Raw genomic sequence first — 18,748 nt, 5'->3', positions numbered from 1 at the left:
GATGGTTCCCTGTGCTATAAACACCCTACGTTGTTTGGATCAATGAAAGCAATAGATTATGCAACAATGTTATGTTGTTCAAATATCAGGAAGTGGTAAAGGAAAGCTGTTTTTTTTTTTTTGTTTTTTTTTTTAATGTTGAGCACATACACAAGAGATTGGTTAATCAACCTATAGTATGTTAGTATCATGTAGAGGTAGTGGGTTGAAAAAGGAGAAACATGTTTACATTTGATTGAAAAGTCTGTATATTGCATTCCTTGGGGGAAGACTGTTCCACAATACAGCAGTAGCAGGGATGAAGGAGGAGGAAAAGAAACTTGTTCTGTGGGTTTCAAGGTGTACTGTGAAAGGATGTTGGGTGGCAACCACACGTTTCAAAGGACTTAGTACTCAGTGGGAGAATTATTGATGCTCTTACATACAAACATTTACCTTGGAAATATTTATATAGTACACATATTGCAGAAACCACACACCTGTGCAAAAGTGGAGGGGGGTGTTGGTAAGAGATTGGTTACTAATCATTCTAATTGCCCTCCTTTGTAAAACTTTGTCAAGAATTTTGAAGGAGCTCTTAGGGTTTTACTCCAAATGTGAAAGCAGTATTCAATAGCTGGGCAGATTTGTGATTTGTGTAAGGTTAACAGCTGTTCAGAGATGAAGTAACATCTTGAGTGAAAGAGAAATTCTAGTATTTTTAGAAATTGAGGAGGGAATGGTTGTGATGTGTTTATGCCAAGAAAACTTGATGTCAGAGTGATTTCAAGAAATCTCACCTTGCCTGGAAACATGAGTGTTGTCAAAGGTAATACTGGGGGAAAAATGGCTCTTTTTTAAAAGAAATAAGGCAGAACTTGGTTTTGATAGCATTAAAATTGACAAGGTTATCTGAACTCCATTGGAGAACGGCTTTGGACTTACAATTGAGGGCAGTGGTGGTTGATGTTTAGTAGGTTTAGGTAGAGCAGGGTTTATCAAATGAAAGGGGGGGGGATGCAATGTGCTGTCATCTGAAAAACTGTATATTGGGTTGGAGTTCAACTGAAGTAGGTCATTGATTGGTGAGAGAAAACAGAACCTTGTGGAACCCTGGCATTAAATGGTGAGAGGATAAGGAGCCATCAAGACAGAAAGCTGGACACACACTGATTCTAATTCTTTGTGCTAGACCCAGTCAAAAGTGTCGGAAATATCAAGTGCAATCACTTGAGATTTACTAAACTTCTTCATGACATTTGTCCAGAGATGGGCGATATACTTGAGTCAATCTCCTGTTGATTAGCAGTGATTTGTCACCATTCTTGGGAATGGGTTGAACATAGGCCAATTTCCAGGCTGTGGTAGGACAGTTGTCAGTTGAATAAGAGAGTATATACAGGTGACATAGGATAGGAGTCAGTGGGTGCACAAACCTTCAAGACAATTGGAGGAATGTTATCAGGGCCAGGAGATTTTTTTTTGTGTCTAATGTGGACAATATTTTTCTGATCGATCGCTTCCAGTGAAAGGATATAGAAGGTACGATAAAGAGCCAAGAGGCTATTTTTCCGGTGGCGTAAATTAAGTTAAGGGGATAATAAATCCTTCATTATTTTAAAGCCGGATATGAAACTCGGAGATCGAAATCTAAGAGTTTCATGCTAAAGAACTATCGGCGAGTCCAAGTATAAGTCAACACCTGGGTAGTACAACACTAGGGCAACTCGGAGCAAAGGTGGAGCAAGATCCATCACTATCCTTGATATTTTCTCATAATGTAAAACACAGCTCCTAGGAGATGTATTACTGTTTTACATTATGAGGAGAGGTCACTACCCAGACTGGTTTCGACCTTTACTGAGGTCTCATCAGTGAGTAGGTAGACCTGGAATGACCTCGACCTACCTACTCACTGATGAGACCTCAATAAAGGTCGAAACCGGTCTGGGTAGTGACCTCTCCTCATAATGTAAAACAGTAATACATTTCCTAGGAACTGCGTTTTACATTATGAGCAAATATTAAGGATAATGATGGAGCTTGCTCCACCTTTGCTCCAAGTTGCCCTAGTGTTGTACTACCCAGGTGTTGATTTACACTTGGACTCGCCGATAGTTCTTCAGCATGAAACTCTTAGATTTCAATCTCTGAGTTTCGTATCCGGCTTTAAAATAATGAGGGATTGATTATCCCCTTAACTTAAGGATATAGAAGGTATTGTATAGCACGCATCTGGAATGGTTGGGGAGGAGGCATTTCCTACAGTCAGTGATGCATGCATTGGAAGCAAAGTGTGAAGCCTGGCTTTCTCTATGGGTGATGATGCAATAGAGTCATCTGAGCATGATAGGAGTGGGAATACTGTTGGACAAAAGCTATGCTCAATTGCTTTGGCAAGAGACCAAAAGACTTGGCTGCCAGGTTGCAAGTTTCCTGCTTTTTGCTCTTTCAAACTCAACTCTGTTTTGGAAGCAGTGACAGTTTTCTTTCAGCTATTTCAGGCTTGAGTTTAAGCACTAAAGGAGGATGGAGTTCTTGATGTAAGTTAGTTGTGGTATGCTTGATTTTTTATTTGTACAGCCTTGGCACATCTTTTAGGAAAGCAGGCATAATTAGGCCATTTCAGAGTAGTGAGGAATGTATGTTTCCATGCCTGTAAGGATTACTTCGGAGATACATTTGGTGCATATATTGGGTTGGAAGACTGGAAATAATAGTCCAACCATGGGAAATATAGAAGACATGGAAACTGTCCCACTAAGCACTGTTATAATGCCAAATTAATCTTGTATGGGAGTGACCGTGTAAGTGTTGTTGCATGGGGGGAGGAGACAAGCACTAGATTGTGGATGGAATTATCTGGGGGTGGGGGGCACTACATTCACTGTGTATTTGGAAGGATCACTGGTAAGAAAGAAATCTAGGATGCTTGGGGGGAGTGGTTGGCATGTGAACAATTTGTGTAAGGTCGTTCTTCTTCTTCATGTCGCTTCCTCAGTGAGAGGGTGCAGCACCATGTCCTTCCAGTTGTCTCTGTTGGTGGCTTTCCTTTTTTGTTTCTGCATAGCATGATCCTGTCCATGATCTTCAAGCCATGTTCTTCGTTTTTTGCCTCTTGATCCTTTTCCCATAATTTTTCCTTCTAAAACTGTTAATATCCTCTGTCCTGCTGAACCTCTCAGTACATGTCCTCCAATCTCATCTTTCTCTGGATCATTTCCTGTAATAAAGATCTCTGTGTTCTCATTCTCTGCAGGACATCTGTAATTGTCACATGTTCTATCCATGAGATTTTCAGAGCTCTTCTATAACACCACATTTCAAAGGCTTTTCATCTGTTGCCTTACTCTCTTCTTGAATATCCAGGTCTCACTTCCATATGTGAAAATTGGCCACACTAATGTTCTTATTATTCTTTTCTTTGTCTCGATACTCACAGAACTTCTGAGCAGATTGTTATTTTTCCAGAATGCATCTTTAGCTATGGCTGTTCTTATTTTTATTTCTTTATCTTGCTTTCCATCTGCAGTAAAGTAGGGTCCTAAATATTTGTATTCTGTTGTATGTTCAATTTTCATATTGTTTATGAATATTTCTGGCTAGGATCTGTTTTCTTTTGAGATTTTCATAAATTTCGTCTTTTTTGCATTTATATCTAATCCAAATTTTTACCTTCTTCAATTAGTAGCTGAAGTAATTTGATTAATTTGTTTCTGTTTTCTGCTATTAGAATGGTGTCATCGGCATATTTAAGATTGTTGTAAGGTCATTAGTGATGGCAAATATTTCAGCATCTCTGCCTTCTAGATCTGTACAGATGGAGGAGGAAACCCAGTTATGGTTGTGGACATTAACATCTCCAAGAGGTCAGTACCATATGAACAAAAATATGTGGATGATATTTGAATTTTTTTAAGAACTGGCTTATGAGATGGGATGCAGAATTACAACAGAAATGGAGAAAATAAATTTACTGGTTCCTGACAATTGCTAAGGAGGTCAGTGCAAACATTAATCTTTTATAAGCAATACAGTTTATGGTAAATAGCTGGCAAGAATAAGCAACAAGATCATTCAAAAAATATTTTGCTTACTGTGGTTTTAAGCATTCAATCATGGCTATATCGAATATGCCAATAATGAAAATAATGGCCCATTAGATGTGAATCACATCAGAAACTATGAAGTGTATGCATTCATTAACAGTCTTCTTCAATATTATAATGAAAATGAAGATTTTGAGGAGGAAATTAAAACAAAACATAAGAGGTCATTAGAAGAGGAAAGAAAAAAGTGATGAAGATGACATTCCTGAGCTTGAACAGGCAACTACCAGGATGCTAGAAAATTTATTACTCTACTTGATTACAATTATTTCATGCAGAAAGGCAGTATTATACTACAGTAAATGCCTGCACCCACCTGAGGATATATATTCGAAATGATAATGATGACATATAACAGAGTACAAATGGATGAATACTCACTTCTTGAATTTTGTTTAATAGCAGTCAATTAAAAAAGAAAACAGAAAAAGAAAGAAAGACAGACTATGGGTCATCAATTCCTGCATTATCATTAACTGCATGCATATTTAATACATATATAAATGAAATTATTTCTCTCATCATCATCAAATTCCTGAGATGTACAGGGTATGATAATACTACTTTTTATTTATCAAATCTTATATTTCTCTCTTCTAAGGCACTTTTTACCATATCAATCCACCTATATCTTGGTCTTTTTCCTGCCAACTAGCAGAGAACACTTGTTTTGATAAGCTTTCCTCTCCCATTCTGTTTTAAATGACCATACCACCTGAGATTAGCTCTGCTAACGCATTCCTGGATGCTAACAATGTCAAGTTCTTTCCTAATATCCTCATTTTTAATGCCATCTTTTCACACCCCAAATCTTTCTCAGGACTCTCATTATCTATGGTCTCTAGTCTTTGGTCAAGTGTTTTATTGAACCCAGTTCCCAGATCCATAAGTTAAAATTGGTTGAACACTATCTTGTATACAGTAATTTAGTGTTTTGACTAATTTCTCTCATATTCCATTTAAATTTATTCAGTTGACTTCCTATCATACCAGCTTTGTTGATTCTGTTGTCTATTTCCATATTTAATTTACCATCTTCACTAAAAATCATGCCTAAGTAGTTGAAATGTTTCACTTGTTCTATAGGTTCTCCATTCACAATGCAATTGATATTTTTAATGTCTGCCTGTTTTCGTTGTCTGTGTAGGTCAGTGGATGTGGCGTTTGCACACCACGGCGCTTGGCGGCACGAAGGAAGACTTGGTTTCGAGTCTAGTTGGCGACTAGAGGATATTCTTCTAAGCCTTTTTTTGACCAGTTCCCAAGTTAGTTGATCTCTGGCATGGGCAAGCAGGTTTTTTCTCCCGGAAACTCAGGTTTTTCACCCCGTAAACTTAAGAAAATTGACCGTAGAACCCACATTATTTCAGACATCAAATACGAGTGTTAGGGACCACGAGATGGCAGCACCTGTAGAGCCGTCTCTCTCTACTGCATGCCACTTAATTAGTGATAGCCTTGGGCCAGCTATCTCTGATTGGGTACCAGTGGAGATTCAACTGCCCACTCAGTCTCCAAAAAGTTAGATAGGGCTAAAAACGGCCTCGCCTACTCCCTGTATATACGGGAATAAAAAGGCATTAGCTGATAATTTTTAAAAAATTTTTTTTGTCTTGTTATTGCTGATTTTCATACCATATCTCTTACAACAGTTATTCAACTTAGTCAGGGAATCTTGTACTGAATTTATTTAGAAGTATAACATCATCTGCATAAAGTAAACATAAGTAAACAGCTGAGATTAACATCTCCAATGATAATGAACAACAGAGGGGATAATATATATCATTGTCTGACACCAGATTTAACATTAAACCATCTTCCTGCTTCAGTTCTAACTGATGACTTACAACTCAAATAAAGACCAGGTATTGCTTGATATAACGCCCAGTTGACACCATACAACTGTAGTGTTTTGAACAGCTTTTCTCTTGGCACCTTATCATATTCCTTTTCCAGATCTACAAAACTTAAATACAGATCTTTGTTATATTCCCATGATTTCTCTATTTCTCATAAAGTGAAAATCTGATCAGCCTCTATTAGGCCTGAATCCAGCTTGTTCTTTATCAAGGCTTCCCTTCCACAATCCTCAATCATTTCTCAAATATACTTGCATAAATCTTACATGGAACACTCAGTAGGGAAATACCTCTGTAATTCTCACATTAGTTTTATTTCCCTTTCCAGATATGGGTAATATGAGAGCTCTACTCCAATCATCTGGAATTCACCTGTCCAGGCCTTCTGAGCTATGCATTGCTACCACTGTAAGACTTTTATACCTCCATACTTGATCATTTCTGGTCTACTATCATCTACTCCAGTTGCCTTTCCCCATTTCATCAAAAGCTTTAAATAATAAATTACACAATAACCACAGTAATTAACTTTAATGAAATAAAGGTACAAAATTTCGTACTGAAACTAATAGTACATCATCAGTGTAGACAACAAGCAATTCAAAGGAATGGAATACAAAGTACATAACAGTCAGTAGTTTACCAATTAAAAACTGTTGCTGCATGCTAGAAATTAATATTAATAAAATATTATTAAAAATTCTTAAAAACTATTTCTTATCTTATGGTTACATAAGATAAAATCTCCCAAACTTTTGGAAGAGAGAGAGACAATCATTTCAATTCAGATTTGGGTGATGTAAAAGGGCTTTGCAACTTTCTTTGAAAAGGCATTCGTATTTAAACTTGCATACTATATTGTGCCAGACCAGACTTTTGAAGTTTCATATATTCAATATAATATTGGTGTTATTCATTCTATTTACCACAGAACGGCATGTTTGTCCAAAGTATGTTAAATTACATTCACACAGTATCTGGTAAATGCTATTTTCGCATTTGTTCAAAGTAATTACTCCATACAATCAAGGATATCTTTATCTCCATTTTTCATGGTCACCTATATCATCTCTAATTCCTTTTACAGTAATCTTTTTTGACAACCTCCAGAATATCTTGCCACCTTCTTGATACTTATTTTCTATGTTATTACCCAAGTCTTCCCATGACTTTTGTTTAGCTAGTTTTTTTTTTACACAGGGTTTAGCTTTCTTACATTTATCTCTGTATTCTCTAACAGCACAAGCTGACTTATTTGCCAGGAACTTTTGATATGCTCTCTTCTTTTCCTTCACTACCTCTTTAACTTCCTGTGTCCACCATGAGTTCTGATTTTTCTATCCTTGCAGACAACCTCACCACATGAATCTCTGGCTGAATCAATCAATATTTTCTTTGAGATTTGTCACTGCATTTCCAACATTAGGTTACTGTTCTCAAACTCTTTCATTCTTTCTTGAATAATGTTTGTGTATTTTAGTGCATAGTTCACATCTGAGAACTGCTCAACTTTTATTAGCTTTAAAACTTTCTTACATGTTCTTCTTTTCAATATGAAATTCAATTTTATCCTGCTCAAGACTAAATGGTGATCACTTCCAATTGCAAATCCTCTGTACACTCTAATGTCCTGCACCAGTGGGAAAAAACACTATCAACAATAGAATAGTCAATGAGACTTTTCTTATTCCTTGCCTCTTCTCTCCATGCAAATTTGTGTATATTTTTATGTTGGAACATGGTGTTAGTAATAACCAGTCCATGTCCTGAGCAGAAATCCAACAGGCATTTGCCATTATTATTAGCTTTACTCTTGTCTCCAAATTTTCCAAAAATATTTTTCTATGTCTGACCATCATTTTCTACTCTGCTATTTAGATCTCCAACAAGGACCAACTTTTCCTTTTTTATCATGTCAGTTGCTTTCTCTAAAGCTTCAAACAATTCCTCCACTTCTACCTTAGTAAAACTTTAGTGTTTAGCATCATATTTACTAATACTAATCCTTCTTTTCCCTGATTGTTATTGTCTGAAAATAACATTTTGTATTTATTGCTCAGAAAGATCTCACCTGTTTTTCTCTTTTTTTGTTTCAGTTACCCCAATTATGTCAAGCTTGTATTTATCCAATTCCTCAGCTAGCTCCATTTCTTTGCCATTCAGACTTCTTATGTTGATAGTACCAATCTTGAACTCTATTGATGCTGAGTTGGGGTGTGTTTCAGGATTTGTTCCAGTAGATGACTTTTCGCTGTTTGCCCTGATTCCCTGGCAAAAACAACAGGGGCCTTGTTTAACCAGGCGAAGCCACAGCTGGCATGAAATTCTGTCATTGTACCATCATTTTATATTGTGATTTAAGTTAATAAGAATATAATTTGGTCGGCTAAATCCCAAATTGCCAGCCCATCCTCGTTCGTTCAGTATCCAGGTAGATACCTAACAGGGTGCACCACCAGACGGTGAGGACTGGATATTGGATTAGAAGCCATGGTCGGTTTTCTTCATTCATTTGAAGACTATGTGGAGGTCTCCTCTCAGTTATATAGCTTTGATCCTTTAAGCACCCCCAGACCCTTAAGCACCTAAATTATTTCTATGGCAGATATTTTACTTTAATTAAAACCAATCGTTTAAATCTATCTATAAGTCTAATTATGCTATACAACTAATGAAAAACTTGTAGTTTGTCTTATGTTCATATGCTTTTTAAACTCTTGACGTGCAACTTTGTTTAATTTGGGGAGTCGCTTAACTTGGCCAAATTATGCTATTCTTAATGTGGTCCAATTAAATGGAATCTACTGTGTGTGTGTGTACAGTAGATTTTAGATATGCAGGAAAAGTGTGTGTGTGCATATGTATATACACATATATATACACCTTTTCTGTACAGCTCCGGGTCTAAATCAGGAATTTGATGACGGTGTGTATATCAAGAGTACAAATGGATAAATACTCACTTGAAGCATTCTTCTGTTATATATCAAAAATATATATCTAAAATACTTTATTTTCATTAGAAATGGAATTAAAGTGTGGTTATCATCAATCCACAAACTGATACTTTTTTATATCAACAAATTAACTTTAAAAACACAATGAGTTTTCTATAAAATCCTTATAACTTTTAATTAAAACTCTGAATTGAAGATATACTGTTGTGAAAATTTAAAAAGAATTAAAGTAGGGCACTTTTTACAGATAAACTGTAGACTCAACTACACAACATTTTTCAGGCAAAAAATGAAACAGCTTAAAAACAAGAACCAAACTTTTGAATCTCAGTGGCAAACTATGAAGAAAACTGATTGATTCAACTAAGGAGACATGTGATTAAGCTGTCTGCAAAAACAGAAAAATAAGAACACCATGGTGGACACAAAAAGTTAAAGATTCAGTCTCGGAAAAGAAGAGTGTTCATCAAAAGTTCCCGATAAGTAATTCAGTAACTGTTCGTAGAGAATACAAAGAAAATCTAAGAAAACAAAGCAGTACATAAAACTATCTAAACAAAAGTTATGAGAAGACTGGTAATAACATAGAAAATAAATATCAGAAGATGGTGGCAAAATATTCTGATCAATATTTGACCAGAAATGCCCAAATATTGAGGTATTCAAATTTTGCTGCATAATCCAGATGATATGGCCAGAAGGTTGAATTCCAAATGTTTGGAGTAAAGCTGTCATAGTTCTCATCTATAAAAAGAGGAAAAAGTTGAATGTGAGAATTACAGAGGAATTTCTCTATTAAGTATACAAGCCTACTTGAAAAGATGCTAAGAAAAATTGTGGAAAAGAAGCAAGGAGAAGAACAAGCTGGGATCAGACCAAATAGAATTTGTAAAGATCAGATTTTTCACTTTATGACAAATAGTGGAGAAATAATGGAAATATAACAAGGCATATGACAAGGTGCCCAGAAAAAACTTTTCAAAGCCTTACAATTATAGGGAGTGAATGGAACATAATACAGAGCAATACATGGTTTATATATTTAAGTTGTAAGTCCGTAGTTAGAACTGAAGGAAATACAGGAAGATGGTTTGATGTAATATCAGGTGTAATACATGGATGCAGATTATCTCTACTCTTGTTCAACATCTATATGGACCACATTATGAAAGAAAGTGACATTAAACCACATTAGAATCGGAGATATCAAACTTAACTTTTTGATTTATGAAGATGATGATGTACTCTTTACACATCCAGTGCATAGTTTATAAATACATAGTTTATATATTTAAGTTGTAAGTCCGTAGTTAGAATTGAAGGAAATACAGGAAGATGGTTTGATGTAATACCAGGTGTAATACATGGATGCAGATTATCTCTACTCTTGTTCAACATCTATATGGACCACATTATGAAAGAAAGTGACATTGAACCATATTAGAATCGGAGATATCAAACTAAACTTTTTGATTTATGAAGATGATGATGTACTCTAAACATATCCAGTGCAAGTCTCTGGGATACTCTGATTAATTTGAATAACGGTTGTAACAAATTTGGCATGAAAATCAGCACTAAAAAGACCAAAACTATGAAAATAGGTAGAACACAGAAAACTCAAGCTGCATTCTCAATGGAGAACCTATAGAACAAGTAAAATATTTAAACTATTTAAGCACAGTTTTTAGTAAAGACAGCAAATGAAATAAGGAAATAAGACATCAGAATAAGGAAACTTAGTATGGTGGGTAGCCAGCTGAATAAATTTATATGGAATAAGAAAAAAATTAGCCAAAACACTAAACTAGCAATATGCAAGACAGAGTTCAAACCAGTTTTAAGTCATGGATCTAAGAGTTTAGTTAGAAATAAAGCACTTAATCTAAGATTAGAGACCTGAACAGACATTAGTAGCAGAATCATATTAAAAATAAAGATATCAGAAAAGAAGGAAGGAACTTGACATTGTTAGCATTCAAGAATGTGTGAGAAGGACTAATCTAAGGTAGTGGTGTGGTCACTTAAACAGAATGGGAAAGGAGAGGAAAGGTTAGCAAAACAGGTGTTTGTGCTAAGACAGCAAAAAAAAGACCCAGAGGAAGACCAAGATCTAGGTGGAATGGTTAAGTCTGAAGTGCTTTATATGTTAGATAAAAGTGACTGGCACCAGTTGTGCCAATCACTTTTACTCTCCCCATTATAAGAGAAAAAGGGGAGTTGAATATTGACCAATTATAAAGTTGACTATTATAGCATTGCTTCAACACCAAAAGTTGAAAAATTAAATTAATTTATTGAACTTCCTAATATTTTGCTGGTTTTCTACCCAGCATCTCCAGAGGAGCACAAATTATAACTGTGATGACAAGCACTACACTGAAGCATTAGACAGAATTACATTCATGATCATCTGTATGGCAAGTGGAGATTGGAAGATCATGCTTTGGATACTCTTTTACATAGGATTAGATGAAGGAAAACATCGATAATATACAAAAGTCGTAATAGGTTTGAGAAACTATTTTTCGAATCAGTATCAGCTTGAAGCACTCTCCTGACTTTGGTATGACTGTATTAATTTAGCAAAGATCTGAGAAAGTGTCATTTTGAGATTTGATAGCCTGACTTCTGCTAATTAACTTGTGGTTATCTGGCTCATAGAGGGCATCAAATAAGGGCATTAGTTCGATTTGAGTTACAGTTTGAATTGTTTATTTATTTATTTCAATGATGTGTGCCTTTAACAGTTAAAATCTGAAGATGCTGGGAAGAAAACACCAGCAAAATATTAGTAAGTTTAATAAATGTATTTTTGGTGTTGTCTACACCATGAATATCTATCATGAATAACTGAATTTGTTCCATTAGGTGGCTTTTCACTGTTTGCCCTGGTTTCCTAATGAAAACACCAGGGACTTGATTTAGCTGGGTGATGCCCCAACCAGCATGAAATGTCATCATGTTTGTTTCTGGTTTAAGTCAATACAGAATACAATTTGTAGAGTTAAGTCTCAAATTGCCAGCCAATCCTCATTTGTTCAGTATTCAAAATACATATAATGGGACACACCATGTGAAAGTGTGGATTGGACATTAGGTCAGAAGCACTAGTCAGTTCTCTGCATTCTTTAAAACTAATGTGGAAGTCTGTTCGAAGTTATCTAGCTTTGATACTTAAGTGACCCCTAACTACCATTTAAAAGCATTAATTAGTTTTATATAAAGATGAAGCCAGCTAACTTGCCACTGAACTTAACAAAGTGAGTTGAATTTTTTGGAAATTAATCTTCTTCTTCTTCTGCAGCTTCACCCACTTAAGTGGGGTCACTGTTGATGATGAGTCTCCTCCACATCCTCCTGTCTTGGGCTGTCACCACATCCAAGTTTTCATCCTCAAGTCCTCTTCTACCAGCTCCCTCCATCTCTTCTTTGGCCACCCACTTCCTCCTTCCTTGCACATCCATCTGCACGACCCTTCTTCCCACATATTCGTCCTCCCTCCTCATCACATGACCAAACCATCTCAACCTTGCTTCCTGTATCTTCGCTCCTAAGTTTGTAACTTTCACTGTTCCCCTCACATAGTCATTTCTCAGACGATCCTTTCTGTCACACCACACATTCACCTAAGCATTCTCATCTCTGCTACTTCCATCTTGCTGATGTTATTTTTTCTCAGGGCCACAGTTTCTATAGCAGTCATAGTTGGCCTCACTACTGTCCTATAGATTTTGCCTTTCAGATTGATCGGCACCCTCTTATCGCATAACACTCCAGCCATCTCCCTCCAGTTCCTCCAACCTGCTTGTATCCTGCATCCCACTTCCTTCTCAGCTCCTCCATCTTCTTCCACTGTTGAACCTAAGTATCTAAAGTCCCTCACCTTCCTGATGACATTTCCTTCCAGCTCCGGATCTGTCTCCTGGTCGCCGCTCACTGTGCAACACATATACTGTGTCTTACTTCTGCTCAGTCTCCTACCTCTCTCTTCCAGTACTTTTCTCCATCTTTCCAGTTTAGTTTCCACTTCTTCTCTTGAATCTGCACACAGCAAGATGTCATCTGCATACAACATTGTCCAAGGTGCGTCTTCTCTCACCTCCTCCGTCACCACCTCCATCACAATGTTAAACAGAAACGGACTTAATGCTGACCCGTGATGCAAGCCAACTGTTACTTGAAAACATTCTGTCTGTCCCAGACAGATCCGAACACTTGTCTTCACATTTCTGTACATCTCCCGCACCAACCTGACATATTTCTCCGGAACCTTCTTCTCCCTCAGACACCTCCAAATTCTTGCCTTAGCACTCTATCGTATGCTTTCTGCAGATCAATAAATGCCAGATGTAGCTCCCGTTGTTTCTCTCGAAACTTTTCCATCATCTGCCATAATCCAAAGATAGCATCTGTTGTTGATCTACCAGGCATGAAGCCAAATTGTTCCTTTGCAATCTCCACCTCCTTCCTCAAATCTTCCATCAAGAACCCTTTCTAGGATTTTCATTGTGTGGGACATCAACTTTATTCCTCTGTAATTTTTACAGTCTTGTGCATCCCCTTTACCCTTGTAGATGGGGACAAGAGTACTCTCCATTTTTTGGAAATTAATACTTGAATTTAAAAAACAAACAAAACAAAAATTATTAAATATAATGGATATTATGTAGTGACCTATAAGAGAACATGCTACACTATTAATTTTTAGCTTTGTATTAACTCTAAGTTTATATGCAATATTGCAGTGAAAATAAAGTATGCAAATAAAACTTACAGATACTAAAAATAAGAATTACAGAGAGCTGAAATTTCATCATGATGAAGAATTATAGAGCTTACCTATTAATCTGACAATATGTGGATGATCAAGAGCTGCCATTGTTTGAGCTTCTTTCAGAATTTCAGTCTGAAAATCAATTTAAACACCTATATTGCTAATATGCAATAAATTTCATAAACAACATTTAATAGCTTCAGTAATAAAATTCTGTGATGTCGAAGAATTTGTGGTTTTCCACAAATAAAGAAAGAATATGTAACTACAGTCAAAAAGATGAACATTCTCTGATCAGATCAGAATATAGTTTGAAGTTGGCATGATTGGTATTACTAAAACAAAGAAGACAAAAACAGGTGGGATTCTACTAAATAACCATATAAGATGTTATATTTGGGCAGTTATGATCAGAGAAAGGAAAGTGCAGTTCTTGTATTCAGCATAAAAACACAAGAATAAGTTTCTTAAATGACAGGCAGTATCAAGCAGAGTAATATGAACAAACATGAAAATGGGGAATTGGCCAATGAGACTTATTTCTGTCATGAGCCCACAGAAGGTTCTACTAAGGAAGATGTGGAGGAATTTTTCAAGTCATAAGAAAACGTAGCTGATAAAAAATAAAAAGTTAATCCTTGTTGGAAATCTTAACAGCACAGTAGGTAATCAATACCTACTGTACTGTTAAGAAATACAGAAATGCACTGGGAAAATTTGGAAAAAGGAGCAAACTGATAAGTAAAAACTGCTGGATTTCTGTTCAGGACATTAACTAGTCATTGCTAATACCACATTCCAACATAAAGATTCATTCAAATTCACATGGAGAGAAGACACAACAAATAAGTATCATTGACTTATGTTATTGTTGATATCAATATCTTCACACTGGTTCAAGAACAAAAATGTGTATTGTAAGGAATTGGAAATAGGAAGTGATCACCATTTGGTTTTGAGCAGGATAAAACTGAATATAATGCTGAAAAGTATGTAAGAAATGTTTTTAAATGATCAAAGTTGAGCTGCTTTCAGGTGATGTGCATAAGTTTTTTCTTGAATGACATACAAATATTATTCAAGAAAAAATGAACGAGTTTAAAGGCAAGAATCAAGCTTAGAGACTCGTCGGTAACCTCTGAAAAAAAAAAAACAGATTGATTGGTTCTGCCAAAGAAGCATGTGACAAAGTTGTTTGAAATGACTGAAAAAGAAGAAAGAATATGAAAAGTTGTTAGGAAGTAATTCAGCTTGTGCTCTGAAAGAATACAGAGAAAAATGTAAGAAAGCGGTAAACCAAAAATCATGAGCAGGTTTTGGTAAGAATACATAAGATAAATATCAAGAAGGTTGTAAAAGGTTCTAGAGGCTATTGAAAAAGCTTAAAAATGGAGGAAAGAGTACTGTAAAAGGAATCAGAGATGATTGCATGAAAGCTGAAGATAAAAACATCCTAGATGTTTGGAGTAAAATTCTGAAATACTATTAAATGAAACAAGAAGTGACAGTAAAGTGGGAGAAAATATTCAAGAGGAACGCAAATCAGAAGTACATATCAATACTTAGGATTTTATAGTGGCTACACTGCATAATTTAGTAGCCCTGGTCAAAAGGTCGAAATTTGGACGACTGAAATAGAGCTCATAATTCCCATGAGAATATGTCTAGTATGTATCCTAGGTAAAATTTACTCAAGCAGATTGGAGACAATGCTAAGTCTGGAAAAGGCACATAACATATACTGGTTCAAAATGCTGCAATTATATGGTGTAAACAGCACATTATATTGAGCAATGCATAGTCTATATTTGAGGCATAAGTCAGCAATTAGAACTGAAGGAGGTAGAGGAAGATAGTTTCATGTTAAATTAGGTGTGAGAGAAGGGTTTTTCCACTCTTATTAATTCATGTAGGAAAAGTAAAAAAAAAAAAAAAAAGAAAAGTAGAATCAGGCTTGACATCAAAATTGAAAATATTCAACTCAGCTCTTTACTTTATGTAGATAATGTTATACTCCTAGAAAATTCAATGGAAGTCTGCAAATTTATGAAAATTAGCAATAAAAAAACAAAGACTAAAAATAAAAACAGGGTGAACACTTAAAACAACCTACAACCTGAATGGAGAACCTACAGAAGAATTATTAAAAATTATGGAAACAACTATCGTGTTATAGTAAAACTTCAGTTTAATATAAACCAAAATAATTACTAGACGTTTCAACCTTTGTATTGATCATCTGGAATATTCACATATATATACAAAGTAACATATATGTTTCATTGTACAAATTTGTCAAGAAACATATATATGTTACTTTGTATACATGTGTATATTCCGATGATGATGCTAACCTGGTTGGCCGAGTAGTTAGATAATCCGCTCTCCAGCCAAAAGGCTGTGGGTTCAAAACGCACCAAGGGCATGGATGTTTGTGAATGTCCTACTAATCAATTACCATATGTACTGCTGTGACCGATATCCTGGTGCAGTATGACCTTTGATGTCTTTGTGCCATAAAAAATCAAATCAAATAAAAAAAATTCAGATAATGACCTTAATATGAAGGTCGAAATGTCGAGTGATTATTTTGGTTTATATTAAGCTGATGTTTTACTATAACACAGTAGTTGTTTCCATAATTTTTAATAATGAATGCTGATTACCATGTAATCATGAAGGAAAAGACTTTACAGAATCAGTAAAGCTGATATGGTAGGAAGTCAAATGAAATAAGAGAGAAATGTCAAAACACTACACAACCTGTATAGAAAACAGTGTTTAAACTAATTTTAACTTATATCTGAGAGCTGGGTAAGAAATAGAACACTTCATCAAAGATCAGAGACCACAGGTATGCAAGTTTTGAGAATAAATTGGGTTGTGAACAGATGGCATCAATGGCAGAACTGTATTAAAAAATGAGGATATCAGCAAGGAAACTGATATTATTAGTATCTAGGAATGCTTGAACAGAGCCAATCAGTTAATGTAAAGCAGTAAGCAGTATGGTCACTTAAACAGAATGGAAGAAGAAATGTTGGTGGAACACGTTTTTTTTTTTCCCCCATCCCCCTCAGGATGGCAGGAAAATATCCAGAGGAAGACTAAAATATAACGTCTTATGATATTGGAGTCCTGACAGATAACAGATTTGGGGAGAAAATTGTCAACAGGAAGTTGGCAAGGATGTAAACCTTTCATGTAGTACATCATCATAGTATCCTGTCCCACCCTCCTCCCAAATTCACATATCAGGAATTTAATGATAACTATGACATTTTATAGAAGAACAGGGGATAATGAACTCCCTTTGGCAGCTCTCTGCAGGTAATGCCAAGGGGCAGTCCATCATTCCCTATTTTAACAAACTATTTTTTGGAGCAACAAAAAAAAAAAAAAAAAAAAAATCTAATTTATCCTTTCAAATCTATTCTTGCAGATTTGGTAGAGCCGACTCATGATAGCAAACTCTCAAATTGAATACAATCAAACAAATTGAATACAGTTAATTCACCATTTATCTAACTGGACTGAAAAATCTATTTTTGACATTAGCTTTAAGAAATGCTGCATGTACCATGATGAAGCACCACTCCTGGGGGCTAATAAATGCTTTTCGAATTACAGGCAAATTACCGTATTTTTCGGACCATAAGACACACCTTTTTACATAGAAAAATCGACTTAAAATTGGGGTGTGTTCTTATGGTCCAAAGGTAACATTAAAATACGAATCTTTACAGTGTACCGAAGCTGTTAGCAAAGTTCAATTACTGGCGCAATATGTTAATAAAATTAGTAACTACACCACTGAAGGTAGGTACCTAAGTTATCTCGCTGCATGTGGGTGAATCACTGAATTAGAGCATCAATAATCATTAGTGTGTAAACAAATGTGCTTTTGTACGGTTCATTTGATTTTTTTTTTTTATAAGTCATTAAAATTTTTATCATAAAATTAGAAAAAATGAGTGTAAAACAAAAAAGACTTTCATATAACGTGAGTTATAAATTAAATGTGATAAATTATGCAAAACAATATGGAAATAGAGCAGCAGAAAGACATTTTGGTCCACCACCAAAGAAAAATGGTTCGCGAGTGGAGAAAACAAGAGAAACAATTAAAACTGCTATGTAAACACAAGAAAACATTCCTTTTGCACCTAGAAAAATAGCCAGAATTAGAAGTACAAATGAAAAATTGGGTAACAAATCACCGGAACATGGGAATATCTGTTTCTACGAAAATGATAATTTTTGAAGCGAAACGATGGACAACTGCTAATGGAATTTTAAATTTTACCGGATCACTGTCTTGATATTTTAGATTTATGAAAAGACACGGGTCATGCATGCATACAAAAACCACTCTAGCCCAAAAAATGCCGGCTGACTATGAAGCTAAAATTATAGAATTCCATAGATTTGTCATATCAGTGAGAAGGAAATGTAACTTTGAGTTAAATCAAATTGCGAACATGGATGAAGTGCCTCTAACTTTTGATGTTCCTTCAAATCGGACAGGAGATTCAATGCCGGCTGACTATGAAGCTAAAATTATAGAATTCCATAGATTTGTCATATCAGTGAGAAGGAAATGTAACTTTGAGTTAAATCAAATTGCGAACATGGATGAAGTGCCTCTAACTTTTGATGTTCCTTCAAATCGGACAGGAGATTCAAAAGGCACCAAATCAATAGTGATTAAAACAAAAGGTCACGAAAAAACTCACTACACTGTAATTTTAGCTTGTTGCACAGACGGAACAAAACTACCCCATGTTAATTTTCAAGAGAAAAACGTTACCGAGAGATGAAATTCCTTGTGGCATTATTATCCACGTTCTCTCTCCATCTTTTTCTCCTGTTTTCATGTCACCTTTATCATCTCTAACACCTTTTACAGCACTCTTTCCTCCATTCCTAAGCTTCTTCAACAACCTCCAGAATATTTTGCCACCTTCTTGATATTTATTTTCTATATTCTTGCCAAAGTCCTCCCATGACTTTTGTTTAGCTAGTTTTACACACTGTTTAGCTTTCTTACATTTGTCTCTGTAT

General features: G+C 35.5%; 1 protein-coding gene across 1 annotated transcript in view; it reads right to left on the bottom strand.

Moving 5' to 3' along the window:
* LOC150101205 (uncharacterized) overlaps positions 1–18,748 on the bottom strand; it is a 242,979-nt gene that overhangs the window by 69,815 nt on the left and 154,416 nt on the right. Inside the window, exon 9 of the mRNA XM_090402189.1 lies at positions 13,750–13,816. Within this exon, the coding sequence (XP_090258315.1) occupies positions 13,750–13,816 (67 nt within the window). The remainder of the gene's footprint in view (positions 1–13,749; positions 13,817–18,748) is intronic.

This window comes from Typopeltis vanoorti, chromosome 12 (assembly GCF_054136105.1).
Source record: "Typopeltis vanoorti isolate ZY-2024b chromosome 12, IOZ_Tvanoo_1.0, whole genome shotgun sequence".
Taxonomy (NCBI): Eukaryota; Metazoa; Arthropoda; class Arachnida; order Uropygi; family Thelyphonidae; genus Typopeltis; species Typopeltis vanoorti.
The sequence above is the reverse complement of the archived record's forward strand: the minus strand, read 5'-3'. Positions and strand labels throughout refer to the sequence as shown.